At 42.9% G+C, this 12,189-nt stretch overlaps 1 protein-coding gene across 1 annotated transcript; it reads left to right on the top strand.

The window, feature by feature from the left end:
* The first annotated feature begins 654 nt into the window (after window positions 1–654).
* On the top strand, window positions 655–12,003 carry si:ch211-13f8.1 (uncharacterized protein KIAA1614). The gene is made up of 10 exons (XM_068737832.1): window positions 655–704; window positions 1,489–2,744; window positions 3,974–4,046; window positions 5,462–5,614; window positions 6,203–7,362; window positions 8,796–8,937; window positions 9,308–9,527; window positions 10,029–10,141; window positions 10,256–10,452; window positions 10,881–12,003. The coding sequence occupies exons 1-10, from the start codon at window positions 655–657 to the stop codon at window positions 11,072–11,074; spliced, it is 3,558 nt and encodes a 1,185-aa protein (XP_068593933.1). The 3' UTR covers window positions 11,075–12,003.
* Window positions 12,004–12,189: the final 186 nt, after the last annotated feature.

Below are 12,189 nucleotides of genomic sequence, written 5' to 3'. Positions count from 1 at the left end.
AGCTGGGCAAGATGTGTGTGTGTGCGCGTGTGTTTGCTTGCGCGTGTCTGTGTCTGAGTGTATGTGCTCATGGCGCCCTCTGCTGAAACTGGGCCGCATGCGCAGCCACAACACAAAACTGAGCAGCATTTGCCAGAGTCCGATCACATCTGGGGAGGATTGTGGCAACTGGCAAGTAGAACAAACGTTGTCCCAATTAGGCTGACTGTGCACGAGCGCATATGTGTGCGTGCACACGCGTCAATGAAACGGACAGAGAGAGAGCTGGGATAAACCGTGATAGCGGGAAGGATCAGCTGTATTGACAAAAAATAATCAACCGTCGGTTCTTTGAAAATATCCAAAATTACGCTTGAACACATCAGCCTTTATCATTTTATCATTTTATCAGGACCATCGAAATATTCTAGGAATGACAATGTGTTTATCTCATTTAGGCTGAAGCCCTTTAAGACATTTTAGTCGTATTTTGTATTATTATTTTCATTGGTTTATTACTGTGCGCATGGAGTCAGTGCCAGTGCACTCCTCTTACGCAACAGAGAGCTTCACTCGGCAATGGGTTCGCGAGGAAAGGACTAAATTAGAGAAGGCATTTTTGTATTCCATTTTTGCCTAATCCTACTGATTTCTGAAGGGATTACAGGACCAATCATGATTGAGAGGCTGCTGGCTCGCCTGACACTGCCCGGACCGGGAGCAGTGTAAACAGAGAGTGGAAGCGCGTCAGCAGGATCTGGAGAAACATTCTGAGATGGTATTTTGTTTCCTTTTTGGGGGGGATCCGGACATGAACGTTGTTTCGTCTTCTCGCTAATGTTGGCGATCGACCTGAAGATGCGCGGTTGTTGCAGGTTTTAGAACGGATGGTAACTTACATTTGTGCAGTTATACCAGAATTTATGCTAACTTTCAACGCTGGAACTTTGTATTAAAGGACACAATCTTCAGTCAGTATCCCGGTACACTATTCACTGTGTGTGTTAGTTTATTTATGTGACTACATCTGGCTTCAGATAATGTGTTTTGAAGCTTACTTTGTTCATCATTTAAGTGATATTTGAGAAATTGGCCAGGTGTTGTTCATATGATCTACATGACACAGAATCTTTAAATAAGTCAATCTCTTAGGGGTGAATAATTCATACTTTTTTTCCCCCCTCTGCTTTTTTATTGAATAGGTGACTGGATTACAGTGAACATTTTGTTTCATGGCATATTGTTGATTTTACTTGACAACTAGCATTCATAATGTTGTGTATGTGGCTCAGTTGCAGGCAGCAGTTGCTTATTCTCATTCTAAAGGATTATCCTGTGCACTGCAAAGTAATCAGTGGATAAGTCAATGTGACTGAATCCACATTACATATCTCCTCACCAGGCATATCAGATAGAAAGTATAGCCGGTAACAGAGATGTAGATCAGATGTATTTTTTGTCCACATGCGTGTATTCTTTTTTTTAAAGTCTCTTTTTTATTATCTATAGGATCTGTGTGGACTTTTCTGTGCATGACCAGCCAATGGAGGAAGAAAAGGCGGTTGATAATATCCAACCAAAATCCAGTTCCCCTTTACCTACTGGGATTCCCATTAACTGGGGACTCATCACTGGCCCCGTCCCTGAGCCGGTGTTCCCAGCACCTTCTTTGAGCATCCAACTTCCTCCTCCTCAGAGTTCGGCTGTTCACGCCCTACAAACCAAGGTGAAGTCACTCACACAGAGAAGGACAAGGGGGAGAGATCGAGAGAAAGAAAGAGAAAGGTTGGACACACATGTTTTCGTGAGCAGTCCAGCTGGGCGAATTTCATCCGAAGTCCTTCTCAGACAGAGGCCCAGAGGAAAGGGTCAGGTGTCTTTGCCTGCCCCCTCCTGGCGATCAGGCACTTCAAAGAACTTGAGCAGTAGCGATGAAGAGGAGGAGGTTGAGGTGCAAGTCAGTTTCGAGATCCACAGCCCTCCGGCTGAAGCACGAGGAGATCAGGTCTTCCAGGGGGAAGAGGAAACTGAAGACAAGAGGTCAGAGAGGAGTGAGGACCAGGCCAGTTTTCTGACAGGCCAGCCTTGTGGGCTCGGGGAGGGCACCAGTTTAGAGAGTCTTCTGTCTGATAACTCAAGCAGCAGTAAGGATGACCCATCTCCTCCTCCTCCTCCTCCTCTTCCTCCCCCTCCTCTACCTATGCCCTCCTCATTTCCTGCCACCACGTCTGCTTCTACAACAGCTTCCACTTCTTCTTCCACATCAACCAGACACTGGGCACCACCCAAGGGCTTCTGGAGAGTAGTGCGCCCTGAAACATTGCTTCTAAATGGTGTTAGCCCTGACAACACACCCTCTGCTTTACCTTTGAAGGACCATACTCGGACAGAAGAACCAACAGAGCCTCGAAGGTGTTCTAAGCCAGCCAAAACAGGCACCAGGAGCGATGCCGGAAGTGTGGTGGATGACAGTGACGCATCCTCAGAGTTCAAACACTCGGACAGTGTGGAGTGCTACCTGGACAGGTGTGAGCAGAAGGAGTTAGAGGCCGGTGACCTGGCCAAAGGACTGTGCAGTTCAGACAGCTCGGAGAGCATGTCTTCACAAAGTGGGCTACTCTCCGCTGACGAGGAATTGAAGGTGAAGCGGAGAGCTTACGTGAAGTTAACGGAAAGAACCCAAAACTGCATGGAGGAGAGCGAGCAGAGCGGAGGGGAAAGTGCCGGCTGTTACGAAGACACAACATACAGAGGCGATTGTAAAGGTAGGTAGGAGTCACAGATAAGATCCCTCCCTCCTCATCTTGAGGTGGTTTTATTTTTAGCTTGTTGATGAAAGTATTGTATTACATAGAAGTGTTGTAAAACCTCTGACTGAGACATTAATGTCTGCCACCGTAACAATCTATTACATTCTATCGTGTGAACAAAAAAAACAAAACAAGCAAAACAGACATACTGGTATGTTGATATATACTTATACAAGTGGCTCAGTCATAGTTTCTTGACTTCTTTGTGCACTGTAGCTGTGTAATGTGTGCTAACTGTTGTCAGCTGGTGGAGGGGTCTGTTGCTTGCTATTTATTACGAGAGGAGACAGAAAATTCTGCTCAGTGCTTCAGAAATAGCACCCCCCCAAACATTCTAAAGCTTTTTTTATTATGTCAACATTTCATCTACTTAGAACACTGTCCAGCTTTCACAGCTGCTCAAAGTGCCTGATACAAGCCTTTGCCTGTCTACTGATGACGTTGTATAGAAACGCAATATGTAACCTGGCTGATTCCCAGAGTTGAACAGATGTCAGATGTGCAGATGTGCATGAGTTTGTTGCTATTATTAGCAGTCAGAGCGGTGGGGGAAGTGTCCCTGCTTTTGTATCTCTGTCTGTGTGCTAATGAATGTCTTTGTAGTCATGTAAGGGGACAGATTATGTATTTTCCCATACTATTTATTTGTGATACCATGTATTTGTCTTGTGTGTGCGTGCGAGTGTGTCGATACCAATGCGATCCGTATTGGTAAATCTATGATGATCAGGTGATTTTTTTCCCTCGTCTCTGGGGAATCGGTCTTTATCCGTCCCTCAGTGGTTGCATAACCTGTGTTTTTTTTGACTGACATTAAGGATCAGTCAGGGATAACCTATGAGACTGTCACTAAATCTAATGGTATGAAGGTTTATGAAAATCCTTAGAATAATACAGAGACCCAATTATTTTAATACCCACATGTCCCTGTAGGTCACATTATGGCTGATGGCTCTTTTGGCAGTAGTATTTTCCCCAAGCAAGCACAACATGATACACTAAATAAGAACTAAACCCTAAATTTGAATAATACACTAGGCTAGCAAAATGTCGAGGCAAACAAAGACAGGAAATCCTTGTTTTGTGGGCATAAAACCTGTCGATACTTTTAAAGCTTTTACATCCACACTTTATTCATATCAGATCAGCTGTGATATGTACTTTTCCTCTCTGTTTTATGCTAGTCGCAGGTGCCCATGGGGTTTTGGACAGCTCAGACTCAGCCATTCTTGCTCAGGAACTTGAACCCTATTTGAGGTGAGCAATGCAAAGCTTCTTTATGTGCTTGGCGGGGGTGCAGACATACAACTATCATGCACTTTTTTATCCTCTTTTCATGAATTCCACGCTTTCATAAATTCCACTCTTACAGCGTCACTTGAGGGAATTAAGGATCTGTCTTTTTCCTGGATTGAAGCTGTTAGTGTCAAACATGTGTCAAATATACAAATCCTACAAATCAAATATTGAGTATATTGACGAAGCTGACATTCTTTCAAAATAAGTTCATGAAATATCTGATAATTTACAAGAGAGATAAAGTCTTACAACCTTGTAATCACTGTAGATGAGACACAAAAACTCACTCTTTAAGTGTTTTTTTATTGACGAAGCAGCTGTAATAAAACATTTAGTGTTACAAGAGAGACAAAACAAACAAACCAAAAGAAAGAGACTTCTACACAACATCCCTTTTTCCTAACCCCTCCCACATTCCCATGACTTTACATTGTGTCACTCAAAAGGGGGTCATCGATATCGTACACAGCTATTCAGTTTGAGTTACCAATGTATTGGAGAAGGGGATGCCAAATCCCATTGAACTGTTTCAGTGTGTTTGAAAGCGAGAACCGTATTCTCTCCAGGTTAAAAAGTTGTACTATTTCTTCCATAATTTTACTTTAAGAGATAAAAAACAATAATAAATAAATATTTACATCCAACACCTTTGTGCAACTGAGCAATAAAACCAGAATTTATTTTTCAGTTACTTGAATTGTTCACTTTCATTCAATCTTTGCAACGGTGAACATATTTTAGAGGCCATTTTAATTAGGGAGTGCATTCTGGTCATTATTCTTATTAACTGCAGAATAAAACAGCTGAAACAGCCAAAACAGACTGCTATTTATACTGTGTTTGTCAGTGTTTGACTGTAATCTATTGAAACACAATATGTTCTTCTCTTGACACCCAGGAAAGAATGAATCATACTCAGGCCATTACAAGGATAATCCACATGGCTGGTGTATCATGCTATCTTTATCACTGGGCCAGGGGATAAAGACAAGTACAGATGAAGCACAATGCAGAGCAGCTTAGCTACTGGGCATGAGGATAGATGGAAGGATGACGTTTCTCTCTGCTGCTCACCGCCAGTGCCGCGCCCCAGTCTATCTATCTGATATTACATAAAACAGCTTAGGAGGATGCAGCTTGATTCACTCACTCTACGTTAAGTCAATCCGCTGGGAATATGATGTTGCTGGATATGTCACAACAGACAATAAGCTTTGCACATTTAAAGACACCATCAAATATTCAATTTCACTCAAACAGATGGTGATATAGCCTATAGTCTAATCACATTCACTCTATCCGTTCCCTTGCTGTTTTTCATCACCTAAATGATTTATTTATTTTCTAATTTGTATCTTCCTCCTCATCGTCAGGTCACTTCTTGTAATCAGTGACGAGCTTCCTCTGAGCCCAAGACATGAGCAAGCCAAGCTTCTTCTGGAGCGAGCGCGACTCAAGGCTCGCTCCAATCACATTAAAGGCGATCGCCCCGGCAGACGCTCGCATTCTGATCAGAGATCCACCGTGTAAGTTGGCTACATCTTCTTACGTGGGCTATGACCTCTTTGGCATCTTCACAAGTAGGACGTTAGAGACTGTGAATGTCCCACTTGTGTTTGTGCTGTTTTGCGTACATGTGCATGGGTATGAATCAGTGTTGTGATAACCAGTTTGATTTTGGCAAAGCTGGTGTGTGCTAACTGAAAATGAGGTGAAGCTTTGGAACTTGACTGTGCTTTGTAATTTCAAACACTGAACTGACAATGGTGAGAAAGTGTTTGGTGTGGTTCTGCTCATGAAATAGTGTATACATCACAGAGTTTTGTTTGCAGTAATCGCCTTATTTCTGCAGGAGAATTAGGAGCATTTGCATCGGATCCTGCATTCAAGACTGCACAGCAAACCTACCTGTACTACATGTACTGGATGTCTCATTGCAATGTATTGTGTCATTTGTTTAATTAATCACCAAAAATCTCTTATTTTGAAGAAGTTTTATCTACGTGGGCTGTTGCTGTGAGATGGCTGACATTAAATTTCACTTACACAAGTGTTAGCTCTCTTACAGACAAAATATGTTTCTTTAATTTGCACTTCTGTCTCATTTCTTGCAGAAGGAAGCAGGAAATTGAGTCTCCAATTCCAACATGTGTACAGAAAGCTGTTGAAACCAAAGAAGAGCATGCAGCTCAAACTGTATCTGGTCCCCTTCTTATCCCCAACCAAGAGACTTCCCCAGGTGACCAAGTTGGTCGATCTAGACGGTATGGTTGTTCACCCACACGGGTGCGCTTTGAGGACGAATCCGAGAAAGAAGCAGAGTCTCGATACTTGGATAGAGTGAGGCAGCGTAACAGGCCTGGGATGCCCAAGTCCAAGAGTAAAGAAAGCAATACGGATTCTAGCAGTAGTGGTTCAGAGAGGACCAGAAACAATCGAAGTGTCTCCATGCCTCCTTCACAGAAGAAGGAAGTTGTGGGTGAACCCACGACAGTGATTAAAGAGATAATAGTGCTGGTGAAGAAGTGTGAAGCATGTGGCTCTGTAGTCAAGGAGCCTCAGCCAGTTTCATCACCATCAGAGCCAAAGAACACTGAGCCACAGCAGCCTGAGGACCCACGGGAAAAAGCGTCTCCTCGCTGGGTACCTCATAACAAGCCAGAGGCAAGTACTCGTCCTAAAGCTCCTCTAACTGTCAAGTTTGCAGGAGCATTTGTTCTGGGGGAAAATAAAGAGAGCAACACAGGGTGGAAACCATCCGGGTTTGGGAAACTTAGGAGAAGGAGCAGGAAAGGAGAGAGTCGGCTGGAGTCTGGCCATGGCCCTTACGGTCCCTCTTGGGCTCAACGGCGTAACTCAAATCCCAGGAACAGGGGTAACTTGAGCAGAGCGGTTTCCTTTGCCCCAGACAGCCCCGTCGTTCTGGAACCCGGTTTGCTGGAGGCATCTGATGGATTGAGAGAATCACCTCCCCCATCGCTGCCTATAAAGTCAGCCCTGAAGTCAAGTTCAAGGAATCGCTCTGCTGCAGGTCAGTCCACGGTTCAGTTCCAGATTACCTCAAATCAGGGAGGTGAGGGAGGATCCCAGCATTCTGCCCTCCTGGACTCTCCAGAGGCAAGAAGGGAGTGTGCAGTGGCTTTAACCCAAGGGACCCCAGCAGCAAGCATCCCAGTGCCCTGTATCAGGCCCTCCACCCTGAGGTACTCCCCAGCCCGGCTCACCACTGACCCACCAACTGCTGAACTCTGGGATGCCACTCCAGATGGAGCAGGTGAGTGGTCATTGGGGATGAGCACAGCTATAGATAGATTTCAGTTCCTCTGGAGGGTTGGGTAGAAAGTTCAGGGCCTTTGCCATTTACATGTGACATAGAATGATACTTATTCTCTTTCTTATGGGAGGATTTACTATTCTGGAAAAGCAGTGGTAGAAGAAGTACTCTCTTCTTAAGTAGCAATACCACCGTGAAAGTACTGTTTACGAATAATATTGTAAAAGGTCCTGCATTAAATTAATTATTATCATCAAAATGTAATAAAAAATATAATGTAATCATTACGCAAAATAGAATCTTGCATTTTAATATACATATTCTGTTTTTAGATTATTATTCCCAATGAATATATATACAGTATATGTAATGCTCATTAAGTAAAGTACCAGTACCTTAAAAATTGCACTCTGCAATACTTTACTTACATTAGGCCTCCAAACAGTCCAACAAAGACTCTAACTCGTCGCATACTGACGCTTTGTTGGACCCCCTGGCATCGCTTTCTAACTCACTGGGTAGCACGGTGCATGGTCGCAGTAAACACGTGGTCAACACTGTGAAAACACTCACTTAAGTTTAGGCAACAAAACCACTTGGATAGGTTTAGGGAAAACATCATGGTTGGGCTTAAAATAAGTATGCAAACTAAGTAAAACGTAAACATATACTCGTAGTTAATGGTGCTAATAGCGCTAACAGTACCAACTACGGCAAACGTGCCGACGACGGAGAGTGGGTGCTACCCTTCTGCAACGAAGCTGGAGGTCAGGACGGCATATCAGCTGTAACCACCATATGAGAGAAGTGCAGCGCGGCGACTGTGAGCAAGCCTGTAAGGCACGATCACATGCACAAACACGCACTAAAGGCCTGCGCGGCCGGCCCGGCTATGTAAACAAAGCAAGAAAAAGCTTGGATAACAACACATGCAGAGGGAGCGTGACTTCGTTCTCTGCCCAGGTTGACATTATTCTACTATATCTTTAAATAAATAATAGCTGTTTGCTGCTTCAATAATGCTCTGAATGTCATATACTGCTCCTTTAATCTACATCATCGCACTCTCGGAGCATTTTCTCTGAGCTAATGATAACAGGGTTTACAATGTAGTTACTTGAAAGCCCGGTTTGTCTCATACAGATGCTAAGGGGTTCCTTGTGCTTCGGTAACAGAAAACGCATCAGTATTTGACACCCTGGGATTCCATAATAATATGATAGTAATAATAATAAGTATGATAATAATTCTTGCATAGAAGAAAATGCAAGAGAAGAAAATGCAATGCAGTAGAACAGAACAAAACAGAAGATAATAGAATAGAATAGAACAAGAATAGAACAAAAAGAACAACAGGCCAGAACAGAATGCAATTGCTAAAAAATATTTGAGAAGAGTTTTTGATATCCACTCAGTACATCCTTTTCTATCAGGTCTCGGTGAACCTGGTTCTGGTCCTGAATGTCGTCCCGCTCTACGCGGCATGTCTCGGGCTGAGGACCTCAGAGCCGAGCTGCTGAGAGCAGAACATCTGAGAGCTGAGGCCATATGGGAGGAAAACTCTGACGGGTCCAGGTAAGCCAAGATAACAACGTTCCTTGTAGCTTAGACATTAAATCCTTTGCCCCCTTCATGCTGTTCCCAAAACGGCTTGAGCGTGCCAGATTGGTAGCAGTTAGAAGATTAAAACCCTGACCTACAGTCCACAGGATGTTGTTATTAAACTGTTCTGTGAACATCAAGACAACCCTGCCCTCTTCTGGTAATAAAGGCCATTACTTGTAAAGGCCATTTACAGCAGAACACTGTAAGCAAAATCATCGAAAAGCTTTTTCCCTGGCTTGTTCATCAGTGGTTTAGTTGGGAATGTAATTATATATTAATACATGTTGAGTCTATATTACAGTAAACAATAAATATACAATGTATAACTTACATTTTACAGAAAGCTGGATGGACGGCCAAAGCTCTTCCTGCGTCGCTTCTTTTCCTCCATTGGTCTGAACAGTGTTGGTAGACTCGTGAAAGGAGGCCGCTCCAGCAGCATGGAACAGCTCAGTATACCCACCGCCCCGCGGGTCACCTCTGCTTCCCCAAGCCCCACGCGCAGACCACAGCCCACCACCCGCATGCAGAGGACACCCTCACTGCAAACCCTCCACACGGTGAGCAAAGAGCAGCAAACATTTTTCATGCCATGTTGTTATGTTTTGTGCAGGACCGCTTTGCTGCTCTGCACATTGCCTTTTATTTTATTTCACCGTATCAAATAGATGTGGGAGAAAACATCTTATTTGCATGTCTTTAAACTTCCAGTTCCAGTACCTTTCACCACTCATTTGCCACAGTGGACCAAACCAAGGCTTTTCAGTATTACTGACCTTTCTGCCTGTGTGATGTATTCCAGGTTGTCCATGTTTCCTTCCACTTCCTGTGGTAGCCATCCTTGTTTTCCTTTTGGCAGCTGTAAGAGTAGACTAAGCAGATGTAAACAACTTTCTGTTGCCTGTATTTGCATTATGTGTGTGAGCTGCCAAACACACACACACTTAGTTAGTTTTAGAGGGGTGTTAGAGCCAAAAAGTTACTCTTCCAAAAGCCAATCTGGGTAATTTTTGCCAATGTGAAAAACACAATTTGTGACAGTGCCATTTTTTTGCCACTAGGTGCTGCCACTGGCCCAACTGCGCAAAGCCTCCTCAGTGCAGAGTTTAGAGAGAAGAACAGAACGTTCAACAATACTGGGAGAGGTGCAGATACCGTACGGCCTGGCACCAAGGTAAGTGGCATAGAAAACTAAAGTAGTAAGAAAGACAGAGATGATTAAAAAAATAATAATTCTACATTGTTTTACTTCATACGTTTTCTAATGACTGGATCTGAATGTTTGCAGTTACAGCCCTGATAGTCCTCAGCTCGAGCTTCACAGGGCCCTGAGTGTTGAAGATGTACTTACCTCCAGAATTGCGCGTCCAGTGGGCCGGGTCACGCAGGCCTTCCCTGACGGGACCCTCCTCCTGGAGCTCGTCAGACCCCCAAACGGCCCCTTTGGTTTCGTCATCTCAAGGGGCAAAGGTCGACCAGACACGGGTAACTTTCTTTAATCCACACCGTCTTAAATGAGGAGCTTGGTTTTGGAGATATTTCAATTTAGTGGTGACTTTATTTCCTTTGCTAACTGCCAGGCTGTTTTTGTAGTGTATCTTGAAAACAGAATAGACATTAAAAGAGAAAGAGAATAGAATTGAAATGTCATTGTTCAGATGTAAATTGGCTTTACTGTTAAGATGTTAAATTGCTAATCAAACATCATCAGATACAATGCTTTTACTAATGGTAAATCTGTTATGTTATTTATTACAATATTGTGTATAAGCCTATATATTTGTATGGTCCCGTAAACACAAAGGAATCCTCTATCTCCTGTTTTCAAATTCTATATTTCTCCCTCCATTCTCACACAATCCAACCACTCCTTCCCCTTTATGTGTCTTTGCCTCCTATTGTTTCATTCCCAGGTGTGTATGTAGAGAAAGTGGGTGACGGTGGTGGGGAAGGCCCTTACATGGGTCTACTCGGCATCGGTGATGAAATTCTGCAGGTGAACGGAGAGGCAGTGGCTGGACTCAGTCTGGACCATGTGACGCGGCTCATGACCCGGGAAAGCACCGCTTCTCTCCGGATCATTCCGGCCCGACGCAACCAGCGCTGACTGGGAAGATAGGCCTGGCACGGAGCCATTTCTCCTGCAGCCGTGGATTATAATTCACCACTGCAAACACGACTGATGTACTGTAGCATATGGTGGATAACCAGTGTGTATTTCAGTGCAGTTTTACATCTGAGAATGGCTACATGAGATTACAGGGTTAGAGGTTAATTTCCTGTTGTAAAACAGTATGACACTGCAAGGGATTTGAATTACAATGACAAATCAATAAAATAACCAAATGACAAATCTATCACAAAATACATCCAGTAGTAGAGAGGACTCATTAGCTTGAAACTAGATTTCAGAGTGATACTTATAAAATGGTAATACTATAAATACTGATTCAACTCCAGCACAACTTGTTTCTGCGCATGTGTTTTTGGTCAGACTTAGTTGAATAGGGCTCCCTTCATTCACAACATATCTGAATTTTAACCAAATCTTAAAACTATTCACAAAATAAAGAGAAATGGGATGACAGCATTTATTTTTATTTAAGTATTTGAGACCATTAACAAAACTGCAACTTCACTTTTGTCATGTTCAAAGTGTGATTTATTTTAACACCCTAATTGACCCTTGAGTACAACCATATTTTGTTGCATTTTTTAAAATATTCCCATTAATCTAATTGATTATTTCAGATGATTCACTTGTTGAAGGATGTGCCACAAATGTAATCTTGGCCCATGAGACCCTAAAACTAAAGAGCTATTTATTGAAAATAAAGTGCCCTCCACTGAACTGCAACTGCATCACAAATTACGTTTAAACATAAAAGCAATTAATTATCTCTTTGTTTTTCAACGGATCATACTGTATTTCCCTGGGGCTCTGCAGGATCCCTTCCTTCATTTTACATGTGCTGTACCACCCATTGCTTCAGGAAACTGATACTTGTTTTCTTTAAAATAAAAATGTTTTATTAACTTTTGTAACTCATGAATTATGCACACAACAACAAAACATTATATCACATATCCATTCAGTTGGATGAGCATATTTGAAACATTTAAATTTAGAGCATTCTAAACATATGAATTAGGAAAGTCGTCTTCTTAATTTGACAGTAAAACCCCTAATACTTAAATCAGCCTCTATTAAATCAATTAGGC

This window comes from Cebidichthys violaceus, unplaced genomic scaffold, assembly GCF_023349555.1.
Source record: "Cebidichthys violaceus isolate CVI_PGR_0920_01 unplaced genomic scaffold, fCebVio1.0.p SCAF_8, whole genome shotgun sequence".
Taxonomy (NCBI): domain Eukaryota; kingdom Metazoa; phylum Chordata; class Actinopteri; order Perciformes; family Stichaeidae; genus Cebidichthys; species Cebidichthys violaceus.
Note: the sequence above shows the minus strand (reverse complement) of the source record. Positions and strands in the feature narration are given on the sequence as shown.

Coding starts and splice junctions, on each gene's coding strand:
- si:ch211-13f8.1 (XM_068737832.1), top strand. CDS start 655: ATGATTGAGAGGCTGCTGGCTCGCCTGACACTGCCCGGACCGGGAGCA. Junction 4,047..5,461: donor GAACTTGAACCCTATTTGAG/GTGAGCAATGCA, acceptor CCTCATCGTCAG/GTCACTTCTTGTAATCAGTG. Junction 7,363..8,795: donor TGCCACTCCAGATGGAGCAG/GTGAGTGGTCAT, acceptor CTTTTCTATCAG/GTCTCGGTGAACCTGGTTCT.